Source organism: Crocodylus siamensis, chromosome 15 (genome assembly GCF_052110815.1).
Source record: "Crocodylus siamensis isolate JL-2025a chromosome 15, ASM5211081v1, whole genome shotgun sequence".
Lineage (NCBI taxonomy): Eukaryota > Metazoa > Chordata > Crocodylia > Crocodylidae > Crocodylus > Crocodylus siamensis.
This window is the reverse complement of record NC_143409.1, coordinates 12,029,969-12,052,040: the sequence shown is the minus strand read 5'-3', so window position 1 is coordinate 12,052,040 and position 22,072 is coordinate 12,029,969. Positions and strand designations below refer to the sequence as shown.

General features: G+C 46.4%; 1 protein-coding gene and 1 long non-coding RNA gene across 2 annotated transcripts in view; one reads left to right on the top strand and one right to left on the bottom strand.

Annotated features, from left to right (window-relative positions):
• The window catches only part of LOC149852106 (uncharacterized), a 29,820-nt gene extending 17,405 nt beyond the window's left edge, over positions 1–12,415 (bottom strand). The window contains exons 1-2 of the long non-coding RNA XR_016439283.1: positions 12,295–12,415; positions 2,088–2,298 (exon numbers count right to left, since the gene is read on the bottom strand). This is a non-coding gene — a long non-coding RNA (uncharacterized LOC149852106). The remainder of the gene's footprint in view (positions 1–2,087; positions 2,299–12,294) is intronic.
• Positions 12,416–14,960: 2,545 nt separating this feature from the next.
• SLCO3A1 (solute carrier organic anion transporter family member 3A1) overlaps positions 14,961–22,072 on the top strand; it is a 207,803-nt gene continuing 200,691 nt past the window's right edge. The window contains exon 1 of the mRNA XM_090028581.1: positions 14,961–15,620. Coding sequence (XP_089884707.1) covers positions 14,961–15,620 — 660 coding nt within the window. The remainder of the gene's footprint in view (positions 15,621–22,072) is intronic.

Below are 22,072 nucleotides of genomic sequence, written 5' to 3'. Positions count from 1 at the left end.
TGGGAGGAATGAACTGGGGAGGGGTACCAAGAAGTCTCCCTGTGTGCACCTGAATAAAATGGTGCCTATTGTCAAGCATCTTTGCAAACGGTTCTCTCAGCCAGTTTAGTTTTACAAGCCTGGGGGATTTTCACATGCTGGATATAGCACATAGTGCATGAAACATTCTGGACAGTGCATATATTGCCTGTTTGGATTTTGGTTGGGACTGCCCAATCCTGAGGATCGCCATGCTCTTTACATGCTTTACATCTAATAGCTTTACCGCCCAAAAGGTCAAAATATAGACTATTCTGATCACTGGCAACAGTTTAACAACACACACAGCAGGTCAGGATACAAAACTAAAAGTTGCTTTATCCATTTATAAGGAAAGGTACAAACTAAGTAGCCTTCTGATGGAACCAAATACAGCCCAACAAATGAGAGTTTGGCTAAAAATGCCATTGTATCGTTGATGGCCACAAGTGTGTGAGGCTTGAATCCCCTTGCATTTCCCTACCATCGCGAAGACAAGTTCATAATGAGCTGGAATGGAGTTACCACCTGCTGAACCTGCAGCCTGGCTCCCTGAATCACCAAAACTTTCCTTAAAGATTTCTTATGCTGTTGCCAATATACCTGAGACTTCATTGCTTCTGATGCTGGACAAGAGCATGGCTCAAAGTAGGAAATGCAAGATATATGGAATGATGATGTCTCTATTACTAGTATCATTCATTAGCATCATATCAATGTCCAGAATCAGGGTTTCCAACTCTCTTCCTTTACAGGAATGCAAATAAGCAAATAATTTTATTGAATACTGACTTATAGTTTATATCACAAACTCATAATTTCTTCAAAGACATGCTTATTAACAGGAGGGAAAGCTGTTGTCTAATGTCGAAGTCTTTGCTTTTCAATTTTGAATTCTGCAAACTAAGTCTTCCACTAAGCGTATTGTTAGGCTGATGTCAATATTTGCAGACACGCTACAACTATACTGTGTTTGCTAGATGACATTGCTTTAATTCAATAGTTAGTTTGCTTTCCACATAGGGCCTGATCCTGTGCAATACTGGGTGCTTCCTGCAAAGTCTCCCTGTTCCCAGATGCCTAAGGGTCAATGGAAGTTGAGAAGGCTCATCACTACACAAATTATGCCCTGATTATTTGGGAAAACATAATTATGAATGTTGAGCTTGCTTTCTACCATGTTGTTTGCAGACCAGGTCATCTAGTCTGTGCATTTATGAATCTCTCCTATTTTCTAATGGTTTGCTTGCTGGGAGATTTCAAGGTGAACCTGCACCTCTTGTTAAATGAATGTGTCTTAATGTTCTGCATTTTTAGCTTGAGTGAGGTGCTCTCCTGCCTTTCATCATCTCTAGGAAAAGAACAGGGCTACTAATCAGTCTGTCTGAAGGAAATGCCTTTTTAATGAGCCCGAGTCTCTGGCAGAACCCAAAATAGCAGTGTGATAAAAGCCTGAAGTGTTTATAAAAAGAAAGTGTGCAAAGGAAGTTGGAATGAGTGGTGCCCTGCAAATTACTACTGCTGATCCACAGGCTGCTACAATGTAATGTTAACCTTCCAATATCCTCTAAACCTTAGTTACTACAGTCATTGGATTGACCTAGGTCTTTAACAAGTTGTCTTGCTCATTTGCACGTATCCAGCATCAGCAGGTGATTAAAATCCTTCCCTTTCACCACTTTTGTGTCACAGAATCATGCCCAGGATTTTGTAGTGGAGAATTACAGAATATAATTTCCAGCTGGATGCTTATCTTGCTGGGGGTGATCTGACCCTAGCTGACTTCCTGCCCCTTGGGCAGGAGGCCTGACCCAATGATTTCCCAAGGTCCCCTCCAACTCTAACGTCTATGAAATCTATGAAATAATGGAAAAGGGTTTTTCATCTCAGGCTTCCATTTATTTCTTAATTTATTGTTTTCTCCTTGGCTCTGAGAACCGTTTCTGAAATTATCACTTATTTACTTAATGCAAAAACCTCCTTCCTTCCCATCCTTCTTCCTTACAAATGATCCGAGTGGGACTTCACAGGGCAGTGACATGATATTAAGCAGATGAGATTTATGTTACCTGTAAATCCATTCTGACACAGCAAACAACACATAATGGGGGCTTTTCTTTTCATCCAGATGCCTGGAGCTGAGGTACATTCAGCCTCTCCCTGGCAGCCTGTACAGAGAAGACAATGCCCCACCCGAGGAGCCGTGTCGGGGGGCGCCGAGCCTGATTTTCATCTCCCTGGTGAAATTCCATTTGTAGAGGGTCCCACTGATGAGGGAGGCTATTTAAAAAAAAGAAATGATTAAATTTCTAAGAGTGGCCTGTGTAAGCTTGATTATTATACTAGTTACCTCCATGCGAGTAGATAGACACACGTGCAAACACAAGGCATTTGGAAAGAGAACTGCACGGCTCTGTTCCCAGTATAGGAAGCTCTCTTGAGGAAAGAGGAAAAGCTACCATGGTTTATGTTCCTGTGCTATGGTTTTGAATTAATCAGGTGATAAGATGGAAAGCCCTCTTTTGCTCTCTGGTAAATTGTTCCTTTTTTCCTTACCCGCTCAGTCAGTGTGTGACAATGGGCAAGTCACTCCATCTTTGACCTCCTCCATTTCCCCACTTATAACACATAGTGGTTGTGAGGCTCACTGAGTTACTGTCTGGAAATGGAAGGAATGAGAAACGTGCAAGGTATTTACTGTGCTGTGTGCTTTGGCAAGCTCTGATGCTTTTCTAGCTTGGCATACTGCAGAAATCCTGGAAAGCTTGGATGCCTGTTTGAACCTTTTAAAGCAACCCTTCCTTTTCCAGTTCCCCACCTCCCATTCAGCTCATTCCTTCTCTTTAACCTCTTTGGGTCTCAGTGGGTGAAGATATTTTTGCTTCACCTTTAAAGAAAGAAACATGTTTTCCCAGGAAAAAGATGGGCAAAACATCTAAAGCTTATACTCTCCCCGATGCTTACTTAGACATGCCATTCTCTATATCAGGATTGGCGTGCACATGTTGGAGGCAGAATGAACCCCTTAGATTAGTTACTCTAAATTGTTTGTCCATGCACTGGTACTAATACTTCTAGATTTGTGGCTGGAATGCTATTTACCCTGCTCCTAGCTCTTAACGCTGCTCCTTTCTGCTAGCCTCTGCTCTCTGTCATAGCTTGTTCTCTATTTCACGATACACTCCTAACCCACCCATGGGGTTAGACACACAATCAGAGAATTTGGAAGTAGAGCAACACAAAGCAATTCATTGCATCCACAACTGCATAAGACTCGGCTCCACTTTTACACCAAAGAAAAATCAGTTTCTGGTTTGATTAAGAAACGCTCTTTACCACTAAGGTCTGTTATCGATGGTCAAGGAAAACTGGCTTGAGTTTTCTAGGATGTAAAAGGTATAAATTTGCTCACATTCTCAGGACCAGAATGGAAGACACTGTCCTATATACAGATCCATGACCGAAGAGGTCTTTACAAAGGGCCTGGTGAAGAAGAGACAGAAAGAGTGAGGGACTCCTCTTTTAGGAGGATTTTCACTATTTTCCGTCTTATTCAATAAAGTTTTGATTCTCTGTCAAACAATTTAGCTGAGGGGGAAAAAATCACAGTTGGATTGGATTCCTGAAGCTTCATATGAAATGTAATTTAAAGATTATAGAAACATTTTTGGCATTAGCAGATTACCTAAAAAATCTGTAATATATTTTAAATGCCCATTAGTTCAATCACTGTAAGGAATATTTTGGAAACTCTTTTACAAAAACTTCACAAACCATGACGGCTCATTGTGTCGAGACCTCAGAGAAAGGTGTCTAGCCTGAAAGGAAGTTTTGTACCAGCCTGGCAATTGTTTTCTGTTCCCGAATGTTTGTATACCCCTGGAATAGTCACTATGGCTAAGTACAGACAGTCAAAAAGCCCACAGCTGAATTGATTCAGTCTTTGCAGGTTAGTCTAAGCTGTAAAGATTGAACCAATAAGCAAATGAACAGATGTTTACTTTTGATTCAGGAAATACAGCTCATGCCTGCAGTGGCTCAGGCCAGAAGCCGGGTCATGGGGAGGCACTAAAGCCTGGCTCTCTAGCATGTAGCCAGCATAGGCTGTGTGTTTGCTTCCTCTTCCTGCTGCCCCCAAGGTCTCTGGGATTTGCAGTCCAGAATCATATCAGGAGGACTCTGCAGGATTGCTTATCACTTCCTCTACCTGCTTCCAGGTACCTCTGGGGTTTGTAGTCCAGTTGCAGCCAGCAGTAAATTTAACAGGGCAGGGCAGCTCTGTACTTGGGGGAAGGGAAATTTAACCCCTCTCCCTGGCCTCAGGCCCCAGTTGGGGTTTGCATGGTCAGGGCCAAAGAGCCAGCCCTCACTGTTCCAGTTAGGGAGCAGAGAAGTGGGGCCAGCCCTGCTCTCTAGAGCAGACAGCCCAGCCCAGGCTGCAAAATGTTGGGGGACTCTGATTTAACTTGAACCAGGAAGGGGTCTGGGACAGAAGTTTCATAAACGAGTTTGAACTCAATCAGTTAAGTCTGATACTACATTCAGCCAGGTTTATCTTAAACCAGTTTCAGCCATTTTTAAATTGGTTTATGTGCACTGAACTTCTCTGCTAAAGGTTTAAACCAGTTTCTGATCATTAGATAATTTGCATTAGATCATTTGCATTAGATCCGTTTATGCGTAACTTCTGTCCCTAGCCCTAGATCCAGATAATTAACAGTAGGGCTGGGTGAAACGGAAGTGTTCAACAGCGTTTCCACATTCCAACAGAACAGTGTTTCATTTTGACTTTTGTTTTGAGTTGAAACAGCTGTTCCATTTCATTCTGTCGAAATGTTTTGCCGTTTCGACCCTGTTTTGCCCATAGGATACAATAGGGAAGGTCGAAATAACTTCGTCATTTCTGGCTAGATTTGGAAGAAACTTCCAGTTATCATAGCTGCCTCTGAGGGCATGGTGTGTACCAAGTTTCACGAAGTTAGATGCAGGGGGTTCAAAGAAACTGAACCCCAAAATCTTGAGAGCAAAACTCATGTCAAGTGTATGTGGTAAGCCACAGTGGGGTCAAAACTACAGGCATGAGGCCATGTTTCAAGGTGATAGGTATAGGGGGTTCAGAGAAGCAGCACCCCAAAATCCTGAAAGTCAAACTTGTGTCACGAGTAAGTATTAGGACACAGTGGGGTCAAAACTGCAGGCTTGCTAGCCCCTGCTGAGGCCACAAAGCCTGCAAAGTTTCAAGATTGGTGCAGGGGTTCAGGGGAAACTGCACCCCAAATTCCTGAAAGCAAACCTCATGTCACGTGTTAAGCCACAGGGGGGTCAAAACCACGGGGGTGGTAGCCCCTGGTAAGGCCACAAAGCCTCAAGTTTCAAGGTGATAGGTGCAAGGGTTTGGGGGGAACTGTACCTCAAGATGCTTACAGGCAAAATTCATGACATAGATGACCATGTGTGTTAAGACGCAGCAGGGGAAAACTGCAGGGATGGTGGCACCTGCTGAGGCCACAAAGCCTGCCAAGTTTCAAGGAGATAAGTGCAGGGGTTTGAGGGGAACTGCAGCTCAGGCTGTGGACAAGCAAAACTCGTCTCATGGGTACTTGTGCAACTGTGTCTGTCTTGGGGCAACTGGGGGGAGGGGGGACTACTGTAGGCCTGGCTGCTAAGCTACCGTGTTACCAGTTACCAGCTAATCATGATTCACTCAGGGACCAGCTCAATACACAGTAGCTAGCTACTGCATAATAACTTAACGAGCATGGATTAACACTTATAAAACCACAGACTACGGAGAGGAAAGAATCAATACAGACAATCAACTGCCCCAAGACAGACACAGTCAGTTGCACAAGCACTCATGTCACGAGTTTTGTCTGTAAGCAGCTAGAAGTGCAGGGCCTCAGAACCCCCCTGCACCAATTTCCTTGACAGCGGGCAGGCTTCATGGCCTCAACAGGGACTTGCAGGCCTGTAGCTTTCACCCTGCTGTGCCTTAACACACACAGTGTCACCCATGACACGAGTTTTGCCTGTCAGCAGCTAGGTGTGCACGGCCCCAGAACCCAGAAGCCCTGTGCCTAAATCCTTGACAGCTGCTGGGCTTCATGGACACAGCAGGGGCTACCACCCCTGCAGCTTTCACCCTGCTGTGCCTTAACACAAGCAGTGTCACCCATATCATGAGTTTTCCTTGTCCACAGCTTGAGGTACAGTTTCCCCCAAATCCCTGCACTTATCTCCTTGAAACTTGGCAGGCTTTGTGGCCTGAGCAGAGGCTAGCATGCCTGAAGTTTTGACCCTGCTGTGGCTTAACACACACGTGACATGAGTTTTGCTTTCAGGATTTTTGGGGGCAGTTTCTCCAACCCCCCTGCAACTATCTCCTTGAAATGTGGCAGGCTTTGTGGCCTCAGCAAGGGCTACGATTTCTGTAGTTTTGACCCTGATGCGGCTTAACACATACACGTGACTTAAGTTTGGCTCTCAAGACTGTTACCAGATTTGCCCGCTACTTTGGGGTGTGCTCATTTATTAGGGCTAGGGTCTTGGTAATTCTATCAATGTGCTGCTTGTGTTTCTTGTGTTTCTATATGGAGCTGTATCTCTCCCTTCTGCAAGCCCTCACCCCCAATGGAGCTATCTTGCAGGACTCAGTTCAGTGGGGCTGGGTTCTTCCAGTCCCCAAATCAGTCATACACACAAACACACACAGATTAACGTGACATGCCTGACCTGGCCGGGTTGATCACCATGGACAGGCTGACACCCTCATACGCCAAGAATCAGTTCATCAGAGCAACAATAACTACAGTCAGACACAAGTACACAGTTAAACAGAATACCTCTGAATCTGGCTGGGTCACCCTCATGGGCCAGCATTCAATTCATTGGGGCATGTCTGAGCCAAACTGGGTCAATCGGCCTGTACAAGCTGATCCCCTTATGCGTTTCAAACTCAGCATGTCCCAACCTTTTAGCCTCTTGATGAGCAGACCCCACAGTACTTTTGGGCTTCACAGGGATCTTTAGCTTAGGTAAAAGAAGCATTGCTGCAGAGCAAGTGGGGAAGGAGAAGTAGAGAAGGAAAAATAGACCCAGTTACTACCAGTTTGACTATAAAAGTTATTTATTGCTAAGTATATGAAATATATAATGATACTAGTAGTAATAGACATGCAAAGGAAAAACAAACACAAACAGTTACAGTATTACCCTGGTTTCACTAAGTATTTGGGGAAGCTTAGCTCAAGCTTAAGTGATACAGTTCAGGTTTAGAAATCTATGCTTAGACAGAGAAGAGAAGAGAGAGAGAGAGCTGGGATCTCACCAGTCCAAGGCACTCGGGTTGCAAAGCTGACAGGTTATAGTTCTCAGCACAATCCTTGAAGGGAGACTATCTGCCTCCGTCAGCCTCTCGAGAAGAAAGCAGGTGTTGTCAGCACACACATTGCTGCTTCTTTTACAGATTTTTATACCCTCAGTTCAGCTTCTTTCAAGCATTCTCGGTAGTGTAAATCAAATTGTCTTCTCTATTGACAAGCGGTTATCTGGTTGGAACATCTCAGAAAACACATACTTAGGAGCCGACATTCCTATGGATAGCAGATATACTGATGGGATATCTCCCGGTGTCTTCAGAAACAATAGATAGCTTGCAGCATCAGGGTTTTGGATTTTTACTTGTTGTGAACAAGCCTCAGCTTAGCATGACTTTTCTAGATCTTACTATAGTCTTTTAACAGACTTAAGGCAATTATTGGAGTGTTTGTAACCTTTTATGGAGAGGACTTCCACCAGTTGTCCTGGGAAAAGTATGACAACACTTGTGGTCAGGGCTCCAATGGGCTGGATGCTGTGATGAACCCTTTAACATTGTTCAAATGTTGCCCATACCCCCGACTTGGTGTACTGCCTCAGCATTCCCTAACCTGGCAACCAAGTTTTAGCCAATTAAGTTTACATAGGCCTCCCATGGTGGGACTGGGGAATGTATGGCCTGACATGCCTATTAAACGTACTTCTGCTTAGAGGGGTGTGTGTGGGGGAGGGGAGTCTTTGTGAGTCGGACAGTCTGTGTCCTGTGTCAGGACCCCCCAAGAACATGGAGCTGAGAGGTAACAAGGTTTTGGGGTGCAATTTCCCCAACCCCCCTGCATCTATCTTCTTGAAACTTGATATGCTTTATACCCCCAGAAGGGGCTAGCATACCTACAAGTTTCACCCAAATCTGGCCAGAAATGACACAGTTATAGGCTGTTTTGACTTTCCCCATTATAGCCTATGGGCGAAACATCAAAACTGTTGAAATGGCGAAATGTTTCAACTTGCCTCATTTTGTTTCGAGGCTGCTTCAATCATATCTGTTTCATTTTGATTTTGCTGTTTTGACCTCAAAACAGGTCAAAACAAAACTGGTGGTGAAATTTCGTGCAGCCCTAATTAGCAGTATTGAGGCACCTGGATTTCACCCCATCTTGCTTCCCAAGCTGTAAAATAAGGATAAAGTACTACACGACCTCACAGTGTTGTGAAGAAAAATATATTAAAGATGATGAAGTGCTCGGATGCTCTGCAAACAGAAATCATGTGTTCACTTTAGATGGGTTGATAACCCAATTTAGTCTAAAACCATCTTGTTTATCAACCTGGTAAAGGTGAGATTAGAAACAAGGGAAGGATGCTAAATAAGTGATTTGGGCATCTGCTGGTAATTTTAGAAATGGATTAAAAGGCTGTGTCTGTCCAGGCCATGAAGCAACTCATGTAATCTTAGTGAACATCAGAAAAGAGCTGCTAACAAGAGCTGATGCTTGGCAAATATGCCTTATAGTGACTGACTGAGAAGCTCTCCCTATCTAACCTTATCCAGGAAGAGGTGAATTGATTTCAGCTCATAAGGATTTAAAATGGGAAGAAAATTGCTGATAACAGATACAGCTCTCTAATCTAGCAAATAAAGCCTAATGAGGTTGTCCAAGGTGGCTGGCCCTTTAAGGGATGCTGGGCCCAGCTTCACAAGTGGTCCAGCAGCATCTCCCAGCTGAGACTGGTTAAGTGATTATAAAAACCAGTACAGTTGGGGAGGGTGGTGAGTTGTAGATGGAAAAGAAAAGCTATTGAGAGTAAATGGATGTTTTGTAGTAAGTCTGCTAGAAGTGAGGCAGAGGGCTTCTATGCTCCTGCTATCTGCTTTGGTCAGAAAAAATAGGTGTGTTTTGTGATTGAACATGAATCAGCCCAGAGGGCAAAGGTCCTGCTTCAGATTCTAGGTGTAGCATCTTCCTTGGGTGGTGCTACAGAATTGCACTATGTGGCTACTGAAATTAGATTAATTCAAATAGTTCATAGATTTCATAGACGTTAAGGCTGGACGGGACCTCCGGAGATCATTGGGTCCAGCCCCCAGCCCCAGGTGCAGGAAATCACCTTGTCTTCCCTTGGGGTGCCCTGGTGAACAGATGTTCCCCCAGATCCTGACGCATACCCCTGGTATACATATAGGCTGCCACCAAGTCCCCCTGAGCCTTCACTTCTCTAGGCTGAACACTCCCATGCCTCTCAGCCAGTCCTCATAAGGCCTGCTCTCTTGTCCTCTCATTATGTGTGTGGCTCCCCTCTGGACTCTCTCGAGCTTCTCCAGATCCTTTCTAAAGTGCGGAGCCCAGAACTGGGTGCGGTACTCCAGCTGCAGCCTCACCAAGTACGAGTAAAGCGGGAGGATGACATCCTGGGTCTTGCTTGAGATGCATCAATGCAAGACAGAGTTTGTTTGCTTCCCCAGCTGCAGTATTGCACTGGTGGCTGATGTTCATTTTATGATCAGTCATGACCCCCAAGTCTCTTTTGGTCATGGTGCTAGTGAGTGTAGGACTGCTGAGCCTATACGAATGATGTGGATTTTTTCTGCCCCCCGAGGTGGAGGACCTTGCATTTCTCCATGTTGAATGCCATCAGGTTTTGAATCGCCCACCTTGTGAGCCTATTCAGGTTTGCCTATCCTCTAGCGTGACACTTCCCATAATTTAGCAAATTTAGCTGGTCTGCTTCTGATACCTGAATCCAGATCATTTATAAATATATTAGAGGGTACTGGTCCAAGTACAGAGCCCTGGGGGATGCCACTGGTCACCGTGCGCCATGCTGACACAGTTCTCTAACAGTGACTAACTACTGAAACTATCTTAGCTAGAGATGCGGTCAATCCACTATTGTTTGAAGTTTCTAAAACCAAGACTTTCTACATCAGTGTAACTCTGATGTTACCAGCTTGATGTAAGGCAAGGTTCTGTGGCTTGGTTACACTGGAGACTGGACCAGGTGATTGTAACTTGTTCCTTTTGACTCTATAGTCTTTGAATATTGCTTTGTCTGTCTTAACAAGTGAAAATGTCAGTATTGGTAGAAAATGTTCCAGCAGAAAAAGATGAATTGCAATATGTTCTCTCTGCTGAGTGTGACAGATTCCTGAATACTTGCAAAAAAGAAAGAAATCCACATCTATTGATGTATCTGACTGAAGATATAATTAACTTAATTCTTTCACTTACGCTAGGACAATTCAGGAGCAATGCCACTGAAGGAAACAGTTATTCATACAATGGCTTAAAACCTGTGAAAGCAGAAGAATTGGGTGCTTTGTCTCCACAAGCAGCATGCTTAATGGAGGGTTGCCTCAAGGTGTAATAAAGACTATCCAGCTAGAAGCTTTAGGCAGTCAATACTGAAGTTGGATCCTTTGGTAGCTGGTCTCCTTGGCCTGTATATCTTGGTGTATTTGCCTCCCCAACCTTCACCACTTGCAACAAATGAGGTGTTCAAAAGATGTGATTATAACTCATGGAGATGGACGGGAGAGGACTAGCTAGCACAGGTAGCGCTAGGTGGGGCAGGACAGGATCTATGCTCAGTGGCTAGACATGTGCTGCTGTTGAAGACAGGGCAGCTATTTAAATGCAAGCTTAAGTGTGCACATTGTCATTGTGGCTCCGGACAGCAGTGTAGACACAACTCAGAAATTTGTGATGTCCCCTTCTTTCATTCCAGTTGTTGAAGCCTCTCAAAACCAAAAGGCCCAAATCCCTCCTTTAATTCACACACTTGCAGCCTGATCTCCTGCCCATTTCATTTTTGTAAAGAACTACAGAATTCTCCTAGAGAAAGGGGGGTACAGAAACATAAACTAATTGCATTATTAATCTCTACCTAGAGAGAGCAACTTCCTGTTTCTATCACCAGACTTCTTGCAGCAGCAACCATGAAGTGGTCACAGCCTTGAAAAAGAAACCAAGGGGAGTCCCTGTGGTTTAGCTAAATCTAAGAGACAAGTCTTCTCCCAAACCTTGCAAATCTCTCTCTCCTCTCTCTCTCGCTTTCTTTTTTTAGGCAGAATCAGTTTTCTTGGGGAGGGTTAGGGGAAATGCATCTCAAACTTTCCTAAGCAGAAGCAGAATTTGCATGGTTTTGTCTGCAAGCTTTGTGGCTTGAAGCCCCTAGTAAATAGGAATCTCTCTATTGGCACCTGCTGATCAGGGGATCTCCAGTGTTGGTGAGCTGGGGAAACAACTGAATAGGCCAAGCCCTGCTTACATTTTAGTTCTCTGATGCTTTGGCATTAAAAACACTTAGGTTTTCAGATAACAAAACACTGTCATAATCATAAAGTTACAAAAGGACTAGAGATGGGATTGCATCTGAGATGACGGGCACCTGGGATGAAGGGCACCCTAACAGAGCATTACAGTCTGCCAAACCTGGGGTATGTCCTGCTTTGTAAGGAAATATTTTCATAATGGCAGGGAGTCTGTTCAACCATCACTGAAAATCGTATTGCAATGGTTAATGGAAAACATGATAACCGCTTCAGTAATTTAACAAAATTAAAATGGAAAGGGGCACAAATATTAACAGCCAAATAAAAGACCATCCCTCCCCCAAAGGAAGTTTTTTCCAAAAAGGTCCTTTTTTATTTAAAAATTTTAAAAATGTGAAAAATTTCCATTCCGTCTACTTCCTTATCTGTCAAATAGCTGTTGGCTTCTAATGAAGATGAAGGTGATTTTTTCCTAACTCCTTTTTTTCAGAAGCATCTTCCTAGGCCCTTAGGAGACAAAGGCTTCTAAAACTACTTAGGAGCACTTGAAAATATTACCCCTTGTTAGTAAATAAAAGTGCCCTTCACCAAAGCCAGGAAGCCCCAGTACAAACTGAGAGAGACACCAGCGGGTCAAAATGATTAGAAGCCACAACAGCATGAGAGAGTGCACATTCAGAGCTAACCTGAAAGGTATGTCCAATGCCAAGTGTGGGGCAGGAGATCAGGTTATCCTGTTGTAGGGAGAAGGAAGGTGATCTGTAATAGTAGAAGTGGTCTTTAAAAGATATCTCTTGAAATAGGAACTCTGGATGGCTTGATGACATGCAGCAAGTGATGATCTGGACAAGCGGTTGTAGATATGAAGCAGTTTCCTAAAACAAGAGCGGGGCACGTCTGGAGGTGTCTTGGGAGCGGACGCCCTGCTCCTCATCACTTGTTTGTGTCATGAGTACATGGCCTGGTTCTTTTCCTTTAAAAAGTCTGTGCATTGTTGGGAAGACAGAATCCAGTGTTTTCACAACTGCAGGACAGGAAACCAGGTCAAGTCCAGTGAGTAGAGAATTTGCTAATTTACATGAGCTGCAGATCTGGACTAATTGTCTCCCTGTGAAATGAGGCTTTTGTTCAACCAGAGGCTTGTGCCTAGGGAAAGCCAGTGAAAGACTGCTTTTTTTTCTCTACATCAGCTTTTGAGCTCTGCCTCCTTCCTATGGTATTTGAATTCATCCCTGCAATGCTTAACATCACCCAGCACCAAACCTAGAGTCCTGGTGGCCCTGGGCGATCTTTCAGTACCAGGCCCCCTTTTGCCAGAGATAATGATGATAATAATAAATTTTAAAAATACCACTTTGCGCCCCTTTTCTGTCCAGGACCTGGGCGGCCGCCCAGTTCACCCATGCCTGCATCCAGCCCTGATATCACCCATCTTGCCAAAAAAGCATCACAAGAGCAGGTGGCATCAGGGAAAAGTCGCACACAAAACATAGAAGAAAATGTCATTCTCACAGTGTAGGAGACACCAGGTGAGCGATCCTCTCCCTCTCATCCCAACCTGTGGCAGGGCAGTCTACCCAGGTGAACTAAGCCGGTTAAAAGCAATCGGGCTGAGGGCTGTATGCTGGGACAGCTCTTGCCCTCCTTGAGGAGGGCACTTGCAGACTGACAGCAGGCAACCCAGAGTGGAGAGTTGCAGCCATGTCTGGCCCCTGCACCCTCTTGCTTTGGTGGGGCAAAGCCCTTGAAGCAGAGCAGAGAGAGTGGGGATTTTTTTTTTAAGGAAAACTTTTCCTGTTCCAAATCAAATCAGCCAAATCAATTCCAAATCCATGAGCCATTCAAAAATCATATGTGGCCCTACCATCGGCAACCATCCTCCACGTTCACTTGGGGCTTCAGATACAGGCAGTCCTTGGACTTACAACACACTCAGTTCCTGAAAACTGCATCTTAAGTTGAACTGCTACAACTCAGAACCAATTTTCCCATAGGAACAATGTTATAAATGGGGGATTGGCTCCTGAACCAAGGCCCAATACCCTAGTTTCACCAAAAATAACTCAGCATTTTGTACTCAATCAATTATAGGTGAGTAATATAGCTATATTAATCTATTTATATTGTAAATAGCAATCATTGATTTGGAAGGACTTCTTTGAGGTGACTTTGCTGGACTTTTTGAAGGGCTCTTGGCTGGACTTTTTGGAGAGCTCTTGGCTGGAGTCTTCTCGGGCATCTTGTCTGCGGGTTTTTCTGGAGTCTTGTCTGCTTTCTTAAAGAAAGTGTCCAAGGAAGTGTGGACAGATGTTCTCCAGGGAGATGGGTGACACAGTGAACTTGTTCACTGGCGCGGCGTGGATCGAGCATCATAAAGTCAAAATGGGTGTCAGAAGGTCGAAACAGGGTGTCAATTTATAAATGTCATAAGTGCCATCCATTGTAACTTGAAACATCTTAAGTTGAGGACTGCCTGTACTTCCAAATCCTTCCGCAGGCTTCTTCCGTGCAGGCCCAAGCCCAGAGACATGGGGTTTGCTCGCCCTCAGCTGTAGGAGCAAGCTAAGGAGGATCTCATGCCATCTTCATAAAGGCATGAGATCTTCCCACTAGGGTGGCCATCATAGGGGACATTCCAGTTTTCTTCTGCTCTTCTCTCCTCCTCTGATACAAAACCCGGTGCCTTTAGGTCCTCTATTTTTCTCTTCAATCCCACAGCAATCATCCCGCAGCAATTTTTCTTTAAGAGAAAAACGGATGACAGAAAGGTGTCCGGCATGAAGGCTGTGTGCCGCTGGAGGATGGGGGTCATGGCAAGCTCCCATGGGAGGCAGTGGTGCTGCTCGCATTGGGAGCGTGGGGGTGGCACGCAGGGAGCTGGTGCAGGCGGTCGTGGTGCTGTCGATGGGGGTGGCGAGTGCCTACCAGCGGTCAGCAACCACCTGCACATGCTACCAGCAGCATCGGTGGCAACCAGTGGCGATCGTGGACTGCCCACAGACACCACTGGTGGTATCAGCAGCAAGGCACCCACCAGCAGTCAGTGACCATGTGCAGATGCCACCGGCGGCAGCAGCCAGCGGCGATCAGGAACAGCCCACAAACGCCACTGGTGGTGCTGGTGGCAAGGGGGGGGCAGGTGGCAACTGTCCACAGGCGCCGCTGGCAGCACCTTCTCACAGGGGTGCACCCCCGACGCGTCGCCAATGGCTTTTGAGCATGGGGAAGAGAAGGAAGATCTGGGGGGACAAAATGGTTTAGGATCACTGGAGGAGAGAGGACAACTGGATCCAAAACGGGTTTGTATCAATGTGGGACAGAGGCCCACCAAATGCAGCATGGTTGAGTGTCGATGCGGGACAGAAGACAACTGGATGCAAAGCGGTTTTGTATCGAAGCGGGACAGAGGCCCACCAGACGCAAAACGGCTGCGGCCCGCGGCCTGCCCCCGCTCCCCACGGGGGGCCCAACTCACTGCGTCACCCCGGCGGCGGCGGCGGCAGGAGAAGCGCCCCGGCGGCCGCGGCTGTCGCCCCCTGGCGCTGGAGGCACGGCGCAGCCACTCGGGCGGTCTCGGGCTCGCGGCCGGCTCTCTCCTGCCTCCCCGCGGGGCCGGGCCGCGCCGGGCCGGGCACTGCGCTGCCGCCGCCTCCGCCCCCGCCCGGCGGCTGCAGCAGCAGCGGGAGGAGGCGAGGCGAGGCGAGGCAGGCGGGCGCGGGGAGGCGGAGGCGGAGAAGAGGCGGGCGCGGGCCATGGCAGCAGCAGCCCGCAGGAGCCGCGGCGGCGGCGGGAGGCGGCGGTGATCGCGCGGCTCGGCAGGGCGCGGGCGCGGGGCAGGATGCCGGGCAAGCCGGCGCGGGGCAGCGCGGAGCCGGCGGCGGACGAGGCGCGGCGGCACAAGAAGAAGCGGAGGAAGGAGGCGGGCGCCGCGTCCTGCTTCTCCAGCATCAAGATCTTCCTGGTGTCCGAGTGCGCCCTCATGCTGGCCCAGGGCACGGTGGGCGCCTACCTGGTGAGCGCTGCGCCCCGCGAGTGACTCAGCAGGCGGCGGCGGCGGCTCCGGAGCGGCTGCGGCGCCGCGGCGGCCTGGCTGCCGCCTGGGCTGGTGCCCGGGGCGAGGGGGCACTCGGCGCGTGTCAGCGCCGCAGGGTGTGGGCTGCCCCAGGACAAGGTTTGGTCTTCCAGACCCTTAAGGCTGGAGATTGCACTCTCCCAGTGAGAAAGTTGGGGCCCCCCCCGCCCCCCATCTCATCTCTGCCTAACTTGAGGCCGGTCTGTCATCCGGACGCTCCAGCTCCGTCCTCTTTGGAGGGGACTTGAAGGCTGGTGTTCACCCCCGCCTCCCCTCGCCTTCTCTTCCCCACGCTCAATAATCCTGGCGCCCCTCGGGAGTCTTTTTTACCTTCAGTTCTCCCCCGAAACGAGGGATGGGAGTGAGGTCAGAGGGTCAAAATGAGCACGCCAGGGAGCACCGGGCCCTCCAATAAGTCCACGGAGCTGGTGGATGCTGCCTGGAGATGTGAGCGGATCGGGGGCAGGAAAAGGGCCCCGCAGTACCGGGCCGTGCGGAGACTGGAGGCAGCCTCCGGAGAAGCCAGCTCTTCGTGCTCACTTGGGTTTTTCTGATTACAGTAAAACAGAGTGGGTCTTCTCTTCCCAAGATCTCTGAAAGCCCACAGCAGGTCACTGTGTTTCCCAAAAGCCCTGGGTGTATCTTGTGAAGCACGTCTGCATGCTTAACAGTGTTAACCCCTCGCAGCAAAAGGATCTCAAGGCACCCCAGGGTGCAGCGGCACCCTGGTTGAGAATCACTGCTCTAGGTAAATGGGTGCGTATGTGTGCGCGCGTGTATTCAGGCCCTGAAAATGAAATCAGAGTCTTTCAAAGTGCATCAGTAGATGTGGGTGGGTTTTTTTTCTCTCAAAGCAGCCTGAATGACTAGGAATTGCCTGTCCCATTGGGAATGTATGTGCCCAAATCTGTTAGGCTCTTGTGAAGGTCTCCCCACCCCCTGCGCATACGCAGACACGCACGCACTGTTCATTACTGTATTTCGGTCCACAAATTCATATTCCATCAAGGCATCACCCAATTGAAATTTAGATGATGTGACTTGAACAGAAATGTAACAGTAGTAACCACAATTAATATACTTTATAAAGGAGTAGAAATTCAGTTGTTTCCATAAAATGATATATGTAAATTTATGTTTAAGCATGTCTAATTACATAAGGAGCTGCTTCACATACACTGAGATTAAATTCAGCAGTGAATTATAATACGTGCGTTTGTGGATAGTAATGAATTCTAACAGCCAGCTTGTTCCACACCACTTGTGTCGACTAACACATCTTCACAACTGGGACCTTTGTGGAGCTGCTTGCAAAGTGAGTTGCCCACGGGCATGAATGAGTGTGGTGCAAGCGAAAGGTCAAGCAGTGAAACCAGGATCGACCCGTTAAGATGGTACCATCTTGCTTTCAGTGGCATCCTCATGGCACCAATAGAGCAAATGTATCCAAACGTATACAGCAAACCTGTCCTGCTTAGGATTGTACACTACCGCTCATCCGCATAGTATCCGAATACCTTCCATGTCAAATCTGTAGCAGTCACAAAGTCCCTAGCAAGATTTGTGGAGTCTCAGGTGCTTCTCTCTCTTGAATGTAGCTCTCTACCAAGGTTTTGCTAAACCCTGCCCTTCTCCACCTCTTTTAACAGTAGTCGTACTTTATTTTGAAGAGTATGACATCATTCGCTTCCCAGTACATCTTGCCAGGTCTTGTAGATCAGCAACAGACAAGCGGCCAAATTAAAAATCCACTGCGTACTTGAGAACTAGCCTGGCCGTACCACACTGAGTGAGTTCAGTCACTGGTTCCTTGTATAACTTATGATTCAGCCCCAACAAGCAGCCGTCTTTCATATAACTAGCAGATGCAAATCTAGAATCGTATTTGGGGAGCCACATGTAAATGGCAGTGTCCATGCTTGTATTTTTCCAGCTATGCCAGAAGTAGTGGAGGCTAACGTGCGCCTGAGCAGGGGTGGGAAATGTTCAGCGAGAGACTGATGAAGTCAAGGCTGGGGTCCTCGCTGTTTTTTGGACAATATGTCCTGCTGGGCCAAATCCAGTTCTTCGTTGTGGTGGTGTGAAATGGTGAGATGGTTGGTGGTATTATGGAACTACACAGATGAAAGGAGAATTTAATTTCTTGGGAACTCCCCATGTGCATAAAGGTTATGGCTCGAGCAGCTACTTACAGGGAGGAGGGAGCAATCAAACCTAGCAGAAGGAAAAGACGAATAGGGGAATGTTGTCTGGCAAAATTACAATACATAGTTCTGGGAAGTTGAACTAAATTCTTTGTTTTGCTCTGTCAGAAGTGACCAGTTCCTGGCTCTGTTTTGCTTGACCACACATAGGACGTTCCTCAGTTATCTGTAACTTGGGGAAAAGAAACCGTTTTCCTTTTAGCTGGTGATGCACAACCTTTCTCTGAGCTCTGGTTTGCTTTGACCCTCACACAGCGTGATGAGATGACTGGGAAACTTTAAAAAAAAAATCAGGTTTAGGGAAAGACTTGTTGACTTGTCAGGTGTGTCAGATAAGCTTCCTCTGGGTTGTGTTTTGCTTTGAGACTTGCAATTTGCTTGTGTTCATTTGTTTCTTTCTATATGGAAATGTCCTGAGTTAAGTATTTATTCTATGTACATGCACTGCAAGTACGTATGCAAAATAGACATCCTGAGCTGGGTGCTCTTGGGGCAGAGATCATTTGTTTTTAATTGTTTATGAAGCAGCATGCATGCCTCTGGCACTGTACAGGTGATAAGCACTAATAATAATCTAGACTAGCCAATCCTTCTTCCACAGAGTTCAGTGACAACATAAACTGCAACTCCCCGAGTGGATGCATGCATCCAAGCAGCTTTATCGCTCAGAGATTGCTTAGGTGTAATCTTATGGAGAGACTGATGGACAGGACTTTCCCGAGTCCCTGTCAATTCACGGCACTTCGCTGCCGAAATTTGCATATCGGAAAATGACTGTGTGCCCTTGCCTCATTACGGGCCTGTTCTGCATAGCATATGCAAATGATAACCCTGGCTTAATTTCTGAGTTTGCTGCATACGCCCTGTCATTTGTATGTTCTCCCCACAATTTGTTTTTTTCTCTTGTTTGGCTTAATCTCATTATACCACATCCTTTCAGAAAACTGCATTTGCTAGGGGCTGCAAGAGTAGGGAACCCACAGCTCAACGGCTGCAGGCTTTCCTGCTGCACAAGTCTGCCCGCAAGTTGCTCGGGATATAAACATCAACTTTAAAAGCTGGTATCTATGTTTTCCTTCCTTCTCCTGAACTGCAGGCCCACAGATTATTTTAGTGATCTCTACTGCTCCAGATGGCACTAAGAGCAAAAGGCTAGAACCAGTGTCTGGCAGGAAGAGTGGTGTGTCCCTGCTGTGCGTCTTTCCAGCAAATGCAGCAGTCTGATTCGGCATGCTGGCCATGCACGCTGACGGTGATTTAGATGAGACTCATTTTGATACCGTGGCAACACTTTCCCCCCCTGAATTCTTATGTTTGTTATAGTTTGGAATATTTTAACTGGAGACAGTGCTCCAAGTGCTTCTGCTGGTTTCCTCACCCTGCCACTCAAATTTCTACTTGGCTAGTGGTGAAATCATTGCTTTACCAGAGACAGCAGCTCTCAGTTTGACAGCGGCAGTTTGTGGACCTGGAGCACAATTTAATTTTCTCTTCTCAGCTTTTAGCTTCTGATAGCTCTGGTTCAAACTGACCTAGTTGCGAGGATCCAACAGCTGCTCAAGACATAGGCTGCTCGGATAAAGGGTACAAATACAGAAACCACATTTAGCAAGACAGTGGTTTTTGTGTGCTAGGGTGGTTGTTTTTAGAGAGATCTGCTGAGATGGCTCTAGCTCTTTGCTGGAAGCTGTTTTGAATGAAGCTATTCATGTGCTTCATCAAGTGATGGAGGACTGGCTAGGGTGAAGGATGCAAAGGACTGAACCTGTTGGATCCTCTTGAGGAGCATATGTTGGACCTTGCGTGGGACTGAGTGCAAAGTATTCCTGAATGAAAATTTTTGAGAGCTCTTTTCAACTCCCTGCGCTAAGTTTCATGCGTGCAACAGACTTCAGCTGGAGCTGGCAACAAGCTGCCTTAATGTCTGTGCAGAAATGGAGGCCTGTATGTGATTTTAGTACATTTGCCAAAGACACCAAATGCAGCACTCAGTCAGTTCTGGTTCTTATCAAGAGACTTTATGTTAATGAGAGGGTTTTTTTAATGACAGATTCAGGAAAAGAAATGTGAAAAAGGCAAATTGCAAAAATTAACCATGACAGTTATTTCAGCGAGAGTAAACAGAAGCCCATATCCTGTGGGACAGGTGCTGCCATCTGAAGTCCAAGTGTTGGGTCTAGTGATGCTTCAAAGTGATGGCTGAATTTGGCCTTGGTTATTTTACTATGCGGCACTAATAGGTAATGGCAAGGTGTTCCTGGGACCCAGCCATGTTCACATGGAAGTCAATGTTAAAATGTTCGTGGAAGCAAGGCATTTCAAGCAATCTATTTGAAATATCCTGGGGGCACTGAGGGGCCCCACCTGAGATCAGTGCCCCATTGTGCATGCTATTGTACAGGCATCCAGTAAGCAAGGTTCCCTGCCATACAGCAACTTTCAGCCAAAACAGAAGGGACTGGAGAAGTGAAGTATCATTTCATGCTGTAGGTGGAAAAACTGAGATATGAATTAAAGTCTTGAGCCTACTTGTTGAAGTCAATGACAAAGCCCTTGCTGAGTATCAGGCTGCATAAGGAGGGAGTGATGACCTCTCCCAGGGCAGGGCAGGCACTGGATTCCAGATCTCTTGGGGTGCAATCTGATGACTTAACTGCCAGACTGATTTTTTTCCAGCAAGTTTATTGCATCGTTTTAATTCAGTTATTTTCGTGTACTGAGAAATTGCTTTCAAATATCCCGGCTTTCTTTTTTTCTTTCTTAGCAATGCTAAGTAAAGAATTAGCTGCAATGTTCATAATTTATTTGTCACTTGAGTATTAAAAAAACCCCAAAACCAACAGAGTGGAAATAAATGTTTTAGTTGGGAGGGAGCTTGCCAGGAGCTTGCTCTTTGTCTCTTACAGTTCCTTTTTCCTTAATACATCTTTGCTGGCTGTGTTATTTCTGGAAAGTTTGTCTCCTTTCCCATTAGAGATTATTGTCTGCTTTGCAGCTGGATGGATAGCGTAAAAGTCTTTCCAACGCCGAACAAAACTGGCTCCTTTGACAGCATTTCTATTTATTATGTGAAAAGCCTTCTGATGTTTCCTCATTTGGAGATGAGTGCTGCCAGAGAGAGCCTCTGACTGCAGAATAGGCTCCAAATCAGTCCAGCCCCATGAATGGTTTGGGGTGACTTATCTGGAAGATCCTTTTGTTTGCTGCCAATGGAGAAATAGGCCATAGGTAGAGCAGGGTAGCGCTGTAGAGACTAACTAGTTCAAAGAGGCATGAGGTTTTCTAGGCAACAACCTCCATAGATAGATAGATAATTATAGGGGCTGGCGTGTAAAGATGAAACGTGCCACAGCAGGGTATGTGTGTGTGTGTGTATATTCTTGAGTCAAAGAAATGCATACATTAGTTATGCTTCTGGTTAAATATGCTTAAAGATAAAGCTTGCATGATTCTGCTGTACGAGTGTGGTCTGGATAGTTTTGCAGAACAGCTTGACAGTTCCTGCTGTGGTTTCCCTTAAGGCCTGCTGGGTTCTTGCATTGCAAACCGAGACTCCTCCACTTCCCTTGTCTCTGTCCAGCCTGAGCTGCCAAATTACATGAGGCTGTTGCCATGTGCCTACAAGGCAGTTAAGGCCACGTGCATGTAAATGGTCTGAAGTATTATATACTATAATTACTGGTCAGAAGGACCCTGAATTAAATAGCTGAATGAATTGGATCCAAGGGTCCCCTTCCAATCTGGCTTATGCTGTTTCATGCAATTTAAATGAGAAGAGCCTCACTGTAGGAGTCTTTTGAGTGAGCTCTGTAAACAGCATGGAGCCTTGTCTCTGCCTCTTGTACTCACAGTGGGGATGAGGACTGGTCCTTCACCTTTCCCTAAAAGTATATTGGTCCCCAACCGGCCACCTTGCATGGGTTTTCCTCTTCTCTCCCCTTCTTGGCAAGGCTTAAGGGCCCAGTTGTCTGCTTTTGCACCCACATAACAGGTTGGCTCAGATAAGTTATTTTGCACTGGGTTAAGAAAGAGTAACAACTGTCCCTTTATATAAACTTAGAAGTGTCTGAAATGTTTGGGGACTTCCAAATTTCCCCTAGTCCTCAACTGTTTTCTCAGATTGGCAACTGTGAGTAGTTAAGGAGTGCATACTGGCTGCTGTAAGTTGACATAGCTCCTTGGTCTTCA